The 16487-nt window shown below is 49.0% G+C and overlaps 1 protein-coding gene across 1 annotated transcript in view; it reads left to right on the forward strand.

The window, feature by feature from the left end:
- The window catches only part of ZC3H3 (zinc finger CCCH-type containing 3), a 1776692-nt gene that overhangs the window by 1513383 nt on the left and 246822 nt on the right, over positions 1–16487 (forward strand). Inside the window, exon 10 of the mRNA XM_086966317.1 lies at positions 12820–13001. Within this exon, the coding sequence (XP_086822443.1) occupies positions 12820–13001 (182 nt within the window). The remainder of the gene's footprint in view (positions 1–12819; positions 13002–16487) is intronic.

Raw genomic sequence — 16487 nt, forward strand, 5'->3', positions numbered from 1 at the left:
TCAGCCGCCCGTCGCACAAATGAGTGACCCAACACCCATACCACCATACCCGGCATACTAATCAGAGAGGAAATAGAAAAGTTAGCAAAACGTGGCAAAACATTTCGTCAAAGTAAGTCAGGGCGAATGTAACGCTTGAAACAATCGGACGTCCAGCGGCCCACCTTCATAACAGCCACAGATGACAACCCTGCTCCTGCCGCCAAAGTTGCTGCCCCTATTCTGAATGAGTGGGAAGAGTAACCCGCGCCCCCCAAGCCCAGATGTGTTAAGGCCCTCTGAAACACCGCCTTGAATTGGAACTGCGATACGCACTCCCCATTCTCATGTATGAACAAGGCTGTCCACCCCCCACCAGGACGCGAGGCTAAATACTCCCGCATGGAGGCCACCGGGCATACCGGGGCTCCCAGCGCGGGGCGCAAGTGAATCACCGCCCCCTTCCCCGCCTGGTCAGTCTTGGATTTCGTAAGGATCACCACCAGGTCACCATGCTCAAACCTCGTGTCCTTAAACTGGATCCCACCCTCCTGATCATTACGGGACGACCCCACAATCTCTCCCAGGCGGAAGGCACCATAAAATGCTAAGGAAAACACAGCTGCAAAGAGCCTGCCCTCATATGCTGAGGTGCAGAGCAAAGGCAATACCCTCAGGATATCCCCCAAAGTCCTCACATCTAAAGGGCGTCTGCAATCCCGCTTAGGCCCCTCTAGCTTGGCCCAACCCGATAAAGCTTTCTTGACTACAAAGGATGACCCAGGATCATGTGAACCCGCTAATCTTGCAAAGAACCCCACTGCTGAAATATGAGCCCTAGCATAAGAGAGAGACCTGCCCTGATCCCTGATGCGCTGCAAGAAAGAATACATGGCTTGATCGGAAAACCAGTTTGTATTGCCCGCCTCCTGAACCAGGCACCTGTAATTCAAAAAACACTGTTGATACCCAGCCCGAGAGCGGCCACTCAGTGAGGCACCTACCAGCCCCGCTAGAGCGGGGCTCCAATCCTCCACAGTGATGGGGGAAACACTGTCATCTCGTCCTCCGCTTCTGGGTGGAACTTCCTGAACTCCTGTAACTTGGAACGAGACAAGGCATCAGCAGCGTGGTTATCAACGCCCGGAATGTGCGCAGCCCTGAACGTCAAATTCAACTTCAGACACTCCAACACTAGCCGCTTCAGCAATCTCAAGACGTGCGCACACGTAGCCCCCTGCCTGTTAATCGCTTCCACCACTGCCATGTTGTCAGACCAAAAGATCACCCATCTATTCCTGAAGTGCTCTGCCCAAATGCTCACCGCTACCAAGATCGGGAACAATTCTAGAAATGCAATGTTCTTAGTCAGCCCACTCTCATGCCACTCACGTGGCCATTCAGCCCCACACCACCGTGAGCCCAAGATTGCCCCAAAACCGATGCTCCCAGCCGCATCCGTGAACAATCCCAGCTCCTTGTTAGATACTGCCGGTGTCGGCCAGACAACAGAACCATTAAAGTTTGACAGGAAACTCAGCCACACTCTCAAGTCATTTTTCACCTCAGCCCTGAGGCGAACCCTGTGGTGCTTCTGGGACAGGCCTACCATAGCTCTTGCAATAGACCTCGAGAACGGGCGCCCCATAGGAATGATTCTCAGGGCGAAATTCAGCTGACCAACTAGTACCTGTAACTGATGTAGAGTCACTTTAGTAGAAGACAATGCTACCTCAATGGCCTCAGAAAAGGCCTGAACCTTATCATGGGGCAACCTGCACTCGCCAGCCACTGAGTCAATCTCTATGCCCAAAAATGACATACATGTCGCCGGGCCAACTGTCTTACCAGGGGCCAGGGGTATCTTGAACTCGTGAAACATAGCCACTAGCTGTTTCAAAGCCTGCTCACAATCCGCGGAAGCCGCTGGCCCCATCACCATAAAGTCATCTAAATAATGCACGACTCCTTTGTAACCAGACCTATATGAAAATAGCCAGTGAAGCATTGAGCTAAAAGTCTCAAAATATCGGCAAGATACTGCACACCCCATAGGCATACACCGGTCATAATAAAACTTGCCATCCAACTGAAAACCTAACAAGTGATAATCTTCCGGTGCACTGGCAAAAGGCGAAAGGCAGATTCTATGTCCGTTTTTGCCATGATGGCTCCTGGGCCCAGGTCCCTCAACTTCTGTAGAGCGGCATCAAATGATGCATAATTAACTGAACACAGGGCAGGGTCAATTGCATAGTTCACTGAGGCCCCTCTGGGCGCCGACAGATTATGTATCATCCTAAACTGACCAGGGTCCTTCTTGGGGACCACACCTAAAGGAGAACACACATAACCAGGCAGGGGGGGTGTCAGAAAGGGGCCAGCTACCCTCCCCAAACCCAGTTCTTTATCAATTTTGGCCTTGACCACAGCTGGCTGAGCACGTGCTGACAGTAAATTATTGCAATAGTGAACAGGGGGAACGTCCTGCGCTGGGATGCGAAAACCTTCAGAAAAACCTAGGTACAATAACTCGGCTGCTAATCGGTCAGGATACTGGTTCAGCCAATAAACCAGTCTCCCAATGTCCACAGGGGTGGGCAATTCAAGGCTGTGGGGGCTTGATGTCTTTACCCCCGCCTCCCTTTTCTTTGGATTTTTTAATGCACTTGAACTCAGGGTGGGAGGGATGCCCGCAATAGGAGCACACATGCTTGAACTTACACTTATCTGGTGGCCAGGTGCATGACTTCCTGTTAAAGGCCCAACAAGTCCCTCTTTTTTCCCCGGCTCCCCCCTGCGAAGTCCGAAAGGGCTGCCTAGCTGGTTGGAACCCCCCTGACTTGCCACCATTCACGCTTTCAAGCCAAACATTCACCTCTACCTGGTCCCACCCTATGTCAGGATCCTGAACCTTTTCCCATCTAAAGTCCCTATCGTAGTCTAACCAAGCAGAACCACCATGAGTTGCATGTGCCTTCAAAATCTTATGCTGATAATAAACCAAGGACGCAGCCAGCTCTGGCTTCTTTTCAATCAACACTGTCATGAAAACCTGAAAACCAAAAAGCCAGTTTGTAATGGACTCCTCCACTCTCGGCCTCCTCTCCTTAGAAGCGCTGTCCTTACCATCTTTATCTTTATACTCCACCTCCCACCTTTTGGGACGAATGAGAGAAAACAAATCCACATATTCCCCTTTCCATATCTTCTCTTTAGTCTCCAGTGGTACATGGGTAGCCAAGCGGCCAGGTTTAGATAACACATAACCCTGCCCCCCCCGGCCTTAAGCCCACTGGTAGACAAAACACTTGGGCCCTCAGGCTTACCTCCTGAAGACGCGGGACCGACCGTCCCTGATGCAGTGGCATGTTGACCTAACTGCCCAATGGTCCCCCGCTCCTTGACCAGTAACGCCAATTGAGCCCTAATCTTGCTAAGAGTGGGATCCTCAGATGCACTTGGCGCCCACGGCGCGACTGCTGCGGTGGCCCCTACTGTCCCTGACGCGGAGGGGGGGGCTACCGCCACCGGCGTCGTCCCCACCCCCCCACCGCCCTGCTCCTTAGGACCTGCTGACAATGCTTTAAGTGCCCCCAATATCTCAATGAGCGGGCCCGAAGCTGCGCCCCCGGGAGGGGAGACACTGGTACTGGTGCAGCCGGCAAGGGGGGCGAAGGGGGAACTGGTATGGGCGCCCCTGGTGCTACTGTATCAGGTGGATGCCCACCCCCCCAGTGACTGGGACCGGCGCAAGGGCCGCTAATGCCCCGCGAATTTCTTCCAAAATCGCCCCTGTTTTATCCTCCGGTGGGCCAACAGGGGGGGGGGCGTCCCCGGATTGCCCTGGGGATTACCAGGTGCAGCTGGCGGTAATTCAGGCTGCCTAGGGGGTGGTACAATTAAAACATCGGGCTCAAGAGGGACCTCCTTAGGATGCGTCGAAGGCCGGCCTCCGGCTTTCTTGCTCTTACCCCTCCCGCCTTGCTTCTGAACCTTAGCTTTCTTGCTCAAAGGAGGGAAAGCGGCCCTAGGGGGAACACCTGGCCTCCGTGGGCGCTCTACGACCACTTCAGGCTCAACCTCGGGCTCAGGAAGCTCCCCCTCCTCCTCACTACTTTCTTCGGGACTATCGAATTTTGCGAGCAGCGCCTTGAGTAGCTGCGCTACCTCCGGGCCTTTCCCCTTCCGTTTCTGCTGCAAGCCTTTAGGCGGCATATTGCCCTCAAATTGATTGCGCGGGAAAAACACCGATTGCCCTCCCGCCCGCTGAATAACGATAACAGTATTTGCCCTCCTTTATCGCGCACGGGAAAAAGTGCCACTTGTCCTCCCCGCCCGCTGAACAACCCGGCAAACCCCTACCCGCCCTCGCGGCACGCACCCCAGGCGGCAGGTAAGGGGGGTGGAAGCAGAGCTCAGCGGAACCTAAAACAAAAGATCGCCACAGCTTGTACAGGCCCCAGGGACACCAACAAAACAACCAGTATGCCGGGCGAACCCCGAGGCCCACCCAAGTCTGCAGCCCCGTGAGCTACACCCCTTACCTGTCGCGCTGGTCGCTGCCGCCCCGACTCTGTTCTCCGTGTTCCGCACGGGCAAGCTCGCACTCCTCTCACGCCTTCCCGGACAGCCGCCTCAATTCCTCCGATAGTACGATGGAAGTGGGGCTGGATTGACTATGGGGCAGGGGAATCTAACAGATCGGGACACTGATTAAAGATTAAACCAAAAACAGGCTACCGAGCCTGGGGATACAAGAGGTGGGGGCAGAAGGTGCGAGCAGGTCCGTGCGCAGGCGAGGAAAGAGGCCGACCGAATTGCGAAAGTGACCTATATAGGTCACGGCCTCTGACCCCGCCTGCGCCGGAAACGCGTCACCGCTCCCCCGGAAGGACTTCCTCTACCCGGTCGCCTCCCATAGGGTGGACGACCGGCTACCCTGCACGAATGGGGTGCGTGGGCCGGGGGGCCGGCCCCTAAAGGCAGGCTCGTCTAGCCTCGCCCTTAGTATATGGGTAGCTACATTCGCATGCTGGGTGCAATTCATTCCAGAGAGAAGATCTGCCATTTCAATAGAGCTGGCACTCTCCCGTACATTATTGGGCCAATAATTAAAATCTCCGATTATGAGAATTAGATGGGAGATTACTTCGCCTAGTAGCTGGGGGAACGTAGGCATGTGATAAGGGGGTCTATAAAATAAGGCGCAAATAAAGAGGACTAAGGAGATACAAATTTTAAAACTAGGCTGTCAACTGAGGGTAAGCCTGTGATCACAAGTGAGGTGAACGGAAGTTTTTGATGGATAATGGCTGCACCCCCTCCCCCGGCTTTACCTGAGGTCCTGTTTGCCTGAAGAATATAATAGCTATTGGGTACTACTGCTAGAATATCAGGGACAGACTCTTCAGTAAGCCACGTTTAAGTGAGGAGGAGAATATCCGGTTTATCAGAATCTAAGAGCTGAAATATTTCAAGCTGGGGTTTCACTATCGAGCGGGTGTTCAAGAAGCTAATTGTGAGTCCCTTAAGCTCCTGTTGCTCGGGGTGGCTAAGTCTGGCGAGCTCATTTCCTTGAAATTACGCATAATACATATAGAGGATCGATTTTTTGGGGGGTTATAACCAGCCAGAAATCTTTAGCATTTATTCTTCACAAAAGGTCACTTAAGTCAATGCATAGAATTGCCAGTACCTGTATCGGAAGCATGAATTTACCTGTCAGGTGGATTGTGTGTCAGGAACAAGGAAAATACTGCAGGTGTCTGTCTTGTCTACGACTGGTGGGTTATCCTGCACATAGCAAGAAAGGGGATGAGTGTGATTGGAGAAGCCTAATACAAAGCATAGATGCACATATTTCCAGGGAGGATTATGATAACGCATGAAAGAAAGTGTGCATTTTTGCAGGCGAATGAACAAACAAAGGCTTGTTTGGTCTAGGGAGAGTAATTCCTGAGGAAAAATTGGCATACCAGAATGGGACAGAGCTGCTTATGCGTCATGTTGGTATTGTATGCATATTGAAGTTTCTGGTTAAACGTTTGTAAATAAGAAACAGAATTTTGCATTTTGGCTCACCGGGCAATTGATCATGAGTGAAACTAAGAACTGGGCAAGGCCGTGTTCTGGTGCCCAGTTCTGGATAATAATGTTGAGTATATAGTCTGCAGTTGTGTAGCTTGCACAATGACTGACAAGTCTCAGTGGATGATCACATTTATGTCTAAGTGCCCAGTCGACCTTAAAAAAAGATTTCATTGGATAATGTGGGGTCCTATGCAAGCATTGGAAGCCAGAATTTACTGACTGAATTCATGGAGGAGCTATTTCTGTCTCAGTGTTACCACAAGAAAATAGCAAGCAGGAGTAGTGTGCAGCTGGACTCAAGGTACACCAGTCCTCTGCACATTTTCCTTGTAGTGATCAGAAGATTGAGAGATGGAAAACGACGATGAAGCAGGAACTTGAGTAGCTTTGTGCAAAGGGTGTGACTTGAAAGGAGTCCTAATAGGTTTATACCGAGTGTATCACTCCACATAGTTTTTATGCATGGCATTTTCGCATTTAGTGTTGTGCATTGTTGTATACAGATAGCACAATTGTGTCTAGATCAGATGGGGACAGATTCAACTATGTGGGGGAAGCAAAGCGGCCCAGCCCCAGAAAGTGGAGAGGGGGTTAGATGACCATCTGGTTGTAGGATAGTGTGGTGCAGTTTTCCAAACTCATGAAGAAGGGTGACTCCAAGCGTTTTCATGTTTATGCATCCTGCATGTGGATCAAGAGGTGGTACAACTGAGCCATGGAAGGCTAAAGAATTTGTTGGAAGCGCTGTTTGTGCAAATCGGTGGTATGAGAAGTTTCACGAGCGAAAAGGGGAGGCTATGACTAGGAAGAGGGGAGATGATGATGAAGTGGAAATGGTAGCACCGACAGTAACCACGGAAAAACTGGTATCAGTTAACCAATGGAAATGACTGTCAAAAAAGGAATGCCAGGGAGACCAGTCAGAATTGCGTCTCCTGATTACATTGTTCTTCCTTCCTTGTGTCGTTATTTCATTTGGTCCAATGCAAGACCCTAAAAGCACATTTTAAAACACATAAAAATAATTCACCCATAAAACACATATTAATACAATCATAAAATCATATAATAGTATTCACATCTAAAATAGAGCAACCAGCATGTTATTTCATAATGCATATTTTTTCCTTGAAATAAGTGCCTGATTAATAAAGTTTAAAACTGTAGAAATATTAAGCCCTCTTGGTGTGTTTTAAATGATCTTCCACTACATATAGGACATAGGAACTCTAGTGTGGGAAACGAATAGAGTGTGAAAAATAGGATAAAGTGCTTTGAAGATTAGCAGGAGACCCCATCACAGGGACAGTTTGGTAAAGAGGTAAACCAAGACCCTGTTTCAGGAAAGGCACCTAAATAATGAATCATGTTAACTCTAAATAAAGACAAAACAAATAAAAGCTGCGTTCTGGTGACTTTATCCTTAATGAATATGGCTCCATACAAAAGCTAGTTGAAAGTGGATAAGATTGAAATGTTGCATATCAAGAGCTTTCCTAAGTCGCAAGTTTTCTTTATGTTCCAAATATTTTTTCGTAATCTGTGTCTTAGTGTGAGAAATCATTTGTGCTGTATTCTCCCAAAGATTGTTCAATCCCAGTTCTTAAAGGGTATTTTTTAACATATTTAAGCCAGGGAATGGCTTGCACATTAATTTAGTTCAAACTGTTAACCACTATCCTACTTGTGTGAAGTTCCAATTCAGGTGTTATCCATAGCGTGACCCATAACAGGCTGGGAGTCAAGCCTAGCGGGTCTTCTCGGAAACCCAACACCAATTCATAGTGGGGTAAGGCTCGCAATACATCTGAGAAATCCTAAAAGCCCTTCCTTGTGTGTTATTGTTCTTTGTGTCTTTTGTACAGGTCGCTGGGAGGGAGAGGAATGTGTTGGGTTGTTTGTTACCTTAGATAGTAACAGTTCAGGGATGCAAGCGTTCATTTAGATGGCTTTTTCTGAAACAGAGATGGGGCTGCATTCCACGATTTACTAGAGAGATGACAGCACCATAACCCCACTCCAAGAAGCACCTTTACTGGTATGACGAGGGAGGGAGGAACCCTCTGCATTGTAAGCTGGATGTGACTATTCTTCTACTTCCATCTAGAGGTGTTTTGTCTCTGATTGTACTTCGGTTGTGCATTAAATTAACCCCTTGCTGTTGCAGATGACTGGTCATGTTGTGTTGCTGGTTTCTCTTTGCCAGCGGTCAAAGTTCAACAGTTTCGATTTGAGATTTCTTCCAAAAGGAAGTGCTGTGGCAAGGGAGCGGGGCGTCTTGGAATAGACTGAACTGGCACCTGAGATTGCTTCTTCTCTGTCAGTCACTGCGTTCTCTCCCATCACCATTGTCCCCGGGGATACTGTATTGGTAGACACCATAGGAGGTTTGAGATGCATCTACTTGTATGGCAGTGAGTGGAGCAGGTTTGTCTTTACAATAACATAGACATACACATTGGTGTGGAAGGGATAGGCAAGGTTTCTGTTTCCATGCCGTGGATGCATTCCACATGCTATCCTTGAGACAGAGTTGGATAGGGACTCTGTAAGGACGATTTCTGTAATCAGTGAGGATTACGGCAGTGCTTAATTTGTGCCGGTTGTTTCCAGTGCTTAGCACCGTCTCTTATTTAACAGGGACGGGGCAATTGAATTTTTCTCCCCTGTGAGATGGGCCAAGTAATTATCAAACATAAATGTTCCTACCAGTCCTGCTTCGGTTGCATGCCTGTCTGGTATGTCCAGAGGGTGGCCCACCCAGGTCCAGGCACAATCTTGGGTGTGAGACTAGATTGTGTCATGCGCAGTCAGTGTAAATTGCATGTGCATCCTGCGGTAAGATAGGACCAATTTGCCAACACTGCCACACATGGTGAGATTGCCCGCTCCGCTGGAGATTGTTTTTGTCTGAGCATTGCCGTGCTTTATAACAGCCCGGGACATCTAGTGGGCAGGATCATCCATGCCTGCAACATAGTGGAAGGTGAGGGAGGCATAGGATCGCTCGATGACGTCCCGGTCCATAGAAAGATGCTCCCACAGAATGTGGAGCTGTCTTCACTTTTGCTCTGTGAATCCTCGTGTTCACGTCTTTCTGAAGTCTTGCAGCACAGCACCCTTCTCCATCACCACTGCAATCTGTGCAAGAACTGGTCATGCTTTTTATCAGAATTTCCTTTCTTGTTCTACTGCAGCTATTGCCCAATGCCCTGCAGAAGTCAACAGTACAGCTAAAGGGTAGGAGACTGTCGTTTTTTTGTTATTGCAGATTTATATTGAGCGAACCCCGTCCAAAGGAATTGGAGTGTTTTACATGAGCACCAGTTACGTTTACACAAGGACACATACATTTTTTAGTAGACCCAGGGAGGTTATTTAATACATTTTTGAGTAGACCCAGGGAGGTTATTTAAGGTTTTGTGTTGGGTGTTATGAAGGCTTGGGGGTAGGTAGCAAGTTGCAGCTTCAGCCAGAACTCGGTTTGCAATCAACATTCCTTTTTATGTTGTTTTTTAAAGCTCCTGCATATTGCTCAAACTACAAGCCCTGTGGTACAAAGAAATTGTGTGTGAAAACCCAGGAGTGAATGAATGTGACAGACAAAATACCGAGTCTCCCAGCTTCATTCAAATTGACACGCCCACTGAATACTTATACAAATGATGGGGAAGGCTTGAGTTTCACAAGGACTGATCAGGGACATCTTAAGGATTTTGAAGTCCCTAGGCCAAACGTATTTAATGGGACCCTTTTCAGAACAGGTTTGAATTTATGATCTAGTTTCAGCTCTTTCATGCCCTCCTCGGACAAGTCACTGACGGTGCACAGGCATACTCTCCAAATTCTTAATGTGTTTACATGTAATATTCAGGGATAGTGACATGTGTTTTCAATATTGTAATACAGCAGTTGACTAATATTATGGTAAATCATCTCGGTGACCCTCTCCTGTTTTGAATATGTGAGGTCTTGTTTCGATCTAAAAGAAACTTTATGGATATTACATGGTGTGTCTGATTAAAGGCCCTTAGGGCCTAGGACCATGTGATTAATCCCTCTGGTAAAGGTCTCATGGTGGGCCACATACGTGTGGGGGGGAATTTAACAAATGCCAGTGTGGTAAAGTTCCCATTGGAAGGATTAAGTTCCGTCCGTGTGGTAAAGAGCCTGATGTGTGGCAAATGTCGGTATGGTAAAGTGATTCACTGGGTTAAGATGATCCTGAGTCGCGATTGTGTGTTAAACGGCCGAGTACCAGGTATTAACAAGCATTTGCAATGCAATAGGTCTCACATTACTGATAGTTTGAGGTATTGGCGTTGCAAATAATAATGCAACTTCAATAGCTCATACTCAGTAATGCGAGATCTAGTGCATTGAAAATGCTTTCATAGTGAGCCAGGAACCAGCATTGTATGTCTTAGTGCAGTACAACAAGCTGCTCCTAGAGGTGCCTAGTGAGCAAGGCACCAGCAGTGCATGTCTACAAAGTTGGAGTTATTGGCATTATAAATTATAAACTACCTAAACAGAAGGCTCGTAAAAGCAGGACAAACCAGAACTCTAACTCACTTCCCCATATCCCTCCAAAATTGGAAAAGAAATCCACCCAGGCCTTATCCTTTTCGGGTAATGTACCCAGACTGTGGAATGCTCGCTCTCCTTATTGAACTCAGATGCAACCCCTCCTTCTCCTACTTCAAAAGGGACTTGAAACTCTATCGCCTTGACAAATACTTTACTGACAAAGCCAACTGAACACAGCTCTGACAACCCAGTTGACTCTCCTTACTACCTTGACCATCAAGGATTGGTGGTTTAACCGACATATTTACCTACCTAATCCACCTTTTGACATACCCCTCTAATGTATTGTCTCAAAATGTTTATTTGGAATGCATATCTCATCATGTATCCTTATACCATGTTTTTCTCTACTCTGTTCATGTTGTAAAGTGCTCTGATACCCACGGATCTAGCCAGCACTATATAAAAACTTATAAAATAATCAATGTTTTTACCTAGCAATGTTGCAGGGTTCAGTACCATATGTGGCCATAAGGGGACCTCTTTTGGTCACATATGGTACTGCACCCTGCAGAAGATATGGTAAATCCACCCTACCCATAATGCATTGCATGCAAGACAGTATTACAAGTACATTCAAATAGCTATGTCCATTTATACAATTAATTGCGACAAAATAATATTACTCTAATTTCGGATTAGGTTGTACTCTGTGTGGAGCTGATGAAGGGAAATTTATAGACAATCTCATATAAATGCAAGATGTTCTAGTAAGTGAAGTAACCACTGCCAGCCTAGCTTAGGACCAAGTGTGTGTTCTACCTGAAGCCTTTTACCAAAATAGTACCTTAAGGCTGTACTAAGGAGGGACTACTAAGCCTATTGTCCAATGAAAAGCCACCATTTACAAAGGACAGGGACAGGAGCGAATTAAAAAAGGGGCGTAAAGTGGGCAGAGCTTTATGCCCATATCCTGAATACTGCAAAAAACACAGTTGATGGACAGAATGTAGAACAATGTCATACATTCACCCCAGTACAAGGATCATCCATCATCCCCTTTTGTTTTGCTTTGTTCGCCCTAAGTTGGCAGGGTATGCTCAGACGTGAGTCCCTTGCTCACTTGGCCACTGGATTCAAGATAGCCTGGCTGATGAGGATTATGAATCCGAAACTGGTCCCAGGATGCTTGTTTCCGGTCCAGGGAAGACATGGCTTGGCAGTTCGGACTGGACTGTTCCCATGAGGCACAGGGTCAGACTGATTTGCATATGGCCATGTCTGAACTGGGGTGGCTGAGTGAGTTAAAGAATGGTGATGGATTAAACCCAGATCAGTTGACTGGGGGTGAGTGTTTGATTTGCTCAAACGCTCCGTCCATCATCCCCTTTTGTTTTGCCATATCCTGAATACAGCATGTCTTGAAGAGACAGCGCAAGCGCAGCCTAGGCGAGACCTAAAATGCATTGCATGATGTATGGTCCCTTCCATGTCATAAATGTTCGTGTGGATAAAAGGTCCCTTGTGCTGTAGGGTCCCACTTGTAAAAGTGTGTTTTGAGTGTTGTGAAGTGTTACTTACTGTGCATCTCACAGACTGGCGTCAATGCACCACATGCACCTCGAGGTGCTGGGACCCAATTTATCTGTGCTGTGACATTACATTGGCTTTTAGCAGTCCCAGTTGGGGATGTGTGTAGAGCCAGTAGATAAGTGTGTAGAGCCAAGTGGCCTGGGAAAGTGGTTGGAATGGGAATGGGGGGGGGGGAGTAGGTGTGGCATCCTAAAAAATATACATATATTATACAAATTAAGCACTCCTTACAGCAGTTACTTGTTTGGAAGTCTGTGGTCATAAACATCCATTACGAAATCAGATTTACTGCCAAAAGCGCTTCCATTTTGTTTAAAGCTGCAGTGAGCCCTTTGTCTGCACTCAGTCCAGCTCCTAGTAGTAGAATATTTGTGGGAGTGAAGCTGTTGCGATTGTTGGGCATTATATTAAATAAGGCTTTTTCTAGAAAGAGTGCAACATAACCATGGCATAATTTTAGGTCGACATAGAACTTCATCGAAGACCATGGAGCACATTTTACACCTAGAAGCGCGTGTAGGCTTCACTGTATGCTCTCACGCTAAAAAGTGTAAATAAGGTCTCCTAAATGTTAATGCGGGGCTGATCTCTGCAGACCATGACTGCATTTCTTCTACATTTCAGTGCAAAAAGAAACACACCCTGCTGTGCCCAGACTTTGCCAAGAAAGGCAGCTGCCCCAGAGGGTCCAAGTGTAAGCTGCAGCACCGCCAGCACAAGCGGCCGAGGAGACAGCCCGACTCCACTGAGCACCCGGAGCAGTACAGGACTCCTAAGCAGGCGAGGCTTGGAGAGGGCACATCCAGGTAAGATGGGGGCCGAGGAGCGCTCTTCTTCCGTGGTGGCATACATCCATTTTACATGTCTACTCCTTGAGACCCCAGCCTGTGACATCGTCATACTGCAAACCCTGTAAAGTGGCTACATTGGTAGGAAAACCATGCAAGGCCTGTAGCATCATACACATCCTGTAATCAGGCCTTCCTTCCCCACCACACACCCTAACACGCGCACACACACTAAGTTACTGAGGGGGCTGCAGATGTGTTTGAGAAAAAGAAATTTAGTGTTCCGAGATAGGACCATGGGTTGAATTGCACTCTACGCTTGAACACTAGTCACCGACTCATTTGTGCCTGAGCCTTCTTTCTCCACTCTTGTGTCAAAGCAAGCTTTGACAACATGGGTTTTGTCGCCCAAATTAAAAATATAAAGGTGCGTCGTCCCTTGGGGGAGTTTTAAGAATTTATATCACAGCAGGTGCTTGACATAACTACTGCACCACATTCAATTTAGTGAAGTCTTTACTACCACAACAGTCACATCTTTTTGTGACTTCTTTCACGATTGCTACAACATACTTTTATTTCCTGATCGTGCTTTACCTGTAAATTCAGTTGGAGCTAAAGGTCCCTGTGCACTCCACGACCCGGTAATAGCCTATGCCAGTCAGTCAGTCAGTCAAAAGTCTTTATTTCGATTAATTAAAATCATAAAAGCAGCATCAAACATACATACATACATACAAGTTGCAAGAAAAAATCTAAAATGTAATGTACAAAAAGATAGCCTATGCTCAAAATCTTGTGGCAACCCTGTGTGCCTTCTGTAAGGTCCTTTAAGGCCACCTAGGCCTCAAAAGAAGTACATTAAATGTGGATTCTTTTGTATGCTGACATAAACCAGGTTCTGCTATTGTGTGTCAGTAATTCACTGTCCATAAGTCTCTGATCTTTCCTGCAGATGTGCTCTGTACCTTCAACTACATGACCACACCAGCCACCCTGCTACTACAGATCTCGTTGGAGGAGTACTTTGCACTAGTTCCTTTGATGCAACTCCTGGAGCAGGGCTTTGAGGAGTCACTGTGAATGCTAGCAGCCCGTCCGCGCCTGGACCGCGCCCAGCACCAGGACCCCTGGACCAAGCGAACGCCACGACGCCCGACACCGCTACGATGCCAGAACCCTCTGCGCACTCAACACCGGACGATCACACACCTGCTTCCTGGCCGCCCGAAGCGCACCCACTGAGCTTTCCCCTGCCCGAACTGCAGCTTCATAAGCATCCGACCCACCATGCTGCCGACCAGGAAAGAACCCAAACACCTCAGATACATCCTTCTCAACACCTGCACCGCCTGCAAACATGCCGTCGAACTCTGGGACCTACTCGACTCAACCTCCCCAGACGTCACCTTCCTGACGGAAACCTGGCTGAATCCCGCCTCGGCACCCGACATAGCCATAGCCGTCCCGGAAGGCTACAAGATCACCCACCGGGACCACACCAACGGAGCAGGAGGAGGAATCGCCATCGTCCACAGGAAACCTCTCAGAGTCTCGACCAACACGACGACGCCCTCAGCACCGCCGAACACCTGCACTTACAGAGCCACACCGACCCCAACACCACCCTCAGAGGAACCCTCATCTACAGACCCCCCATACCCTCACCATAGTTCAGCGACTCCATCGCCGACTTCGTCAGCACACACGCCCTATCCTCCACGGACTACATCCTCCTCCGGGACCTGAACTTCCACCTCGAGAGCAACAACAACACCAACTCTACCACCCTTATCTACAACCTAGCCAACCTCGGACTCGGACAACTCGTCACAACACCCACCCACTCCGCCGGTCACACGCTTGACCCCATCTTTTCCGCAAGCCCCCACGTCTCCTTCAACCACACCACCGAACTCCACTGGACCTACCATCGCTGCTTCCACTTTACCTTCAAGAAACCCACCACGCACCACCGCAGCCAACAGATGCCTCGCCGCAGCTGGAGCAAAGTCACCGGAGGCCAGCTAACCACCACCCTCGCCCAGAGCCCACCCGCCGACCCCGACACTGCCGCCCGCAACCTCAGACAGTGGATCAACGACTGTGCCTCTCAACAAGAAAGCCACCTGGTTCACTGAAGACCTGACACCATCACCTCATCAGATGCGCCAAAAGGGCCTCCTTCAAAGACCACCTAGACAATCTAGACAACAACACGCACAACAGCAAAGAGCTCTTTAACATCCTGAAGGAACTCTCCAACCCCAGCTCCAATACCGACGACGTCCTACCCTCGCAAGACCTGTGCGACTCGCTGGCCACCTTCTTCCCCCGCAAGATCGCAGACATCAAAGACAGCTTCAACCACTGAGACCTCCGCCCCCACAACCACCATCCGCACCAACCGCCTGCTCTCCTGGACCAACATCAACAACAACGACACCATCAAGATCATGAACACCATCCACTCCGGATCTCCGTCAGACCCATGCCCACACCACATCTTCAACAAAGCCAGCACAGCCATTGCACCCCATCTCCGGAAAGTCATCAACACCTCCTTTGAGACAGCAACCTTCCCGGAGAGCCCGAAGCACGCCGAGATCAACGCCTTACTCAAGAAACCCAAGGCAGACCTCAAAGACCTCAAGAACTTCCAGCCCATCTCCCTGCTCCCGTTCCCGCTCCCTTGCAAAGTTCATTGAGAAGACCGTCAACGAACAACTGACCCGCTACCTCACGGAGAACAACATCCTGGACCCTTCCCAGTCCAGGTTCCGCAGCAACCACAGCACCGAGACTGCCCTCGTCGCCGCCACCGAAGACATCAAGTCCCTGCTGGACAACGGAGAAACGGTGGCCCTCATCCTCCTTGACCTGTCAGCCGCCTTCAACACGGTCGGCCACCACAGACTATGAACACGCCTCCACAACGCTGGGATACAAGAGAAGGCCCTGGACTGGACCACCTCCTTCCTCTCTGGCAGAACAAAGAGCGTCCGCCTTCTCCCCTTCCGCTCCGAAGCCACCAAGATCATCTGCGGCGTAACCCAGGGCTCATCCCTGAGCCCAACTCTGTTTAACATCTACATGGAACCGCTTGCCCACCTCGCACGTTGGCACGACCTCAACATCATCTCCTACACCGATGACACCCAGCTAATCCTCTCCCTCACCAAGGACCCCCACACTGCCGAAACAAACCTTCACAAAGGAATGAAGGCCGTTGCTGAATGGATGAGGAACAGTCGACTGAAGCTGAACTCGGACAAGACGGAGGTCCTCATCCTCGGATCCACCCCTTCGGCCTGGGGTGACTCCTGGTGGCCGACCGCACTGGGAACTGCTCCAACACCCACCGACCACGCACGCAACCTAGGGGTCATCCTCGACGCCACCCTCTCCATGATTAAACAGGTCAACACCGTCTCCTCCTCCTGCTTCAACACCCTCTGCATGCTCCGCAGGATCTACAAGTGGATCCCCACTGAAACGAGAAGA

The sequence above is a fragment of the Lissotriton vulgaris genome, chromosome 4_1, assembly GCF_964263255.1.
Source record: "Lissotriton vulgaris chromosome 4_1, aLisVul1.2, whole genome shotgun sequence".
Lineage (NCBI taxonomy): Eukaryota > Metazoa > Chordata > Amphibia > Caudata > Salamandridae > Lissotriton > Lissotriton vulgaris.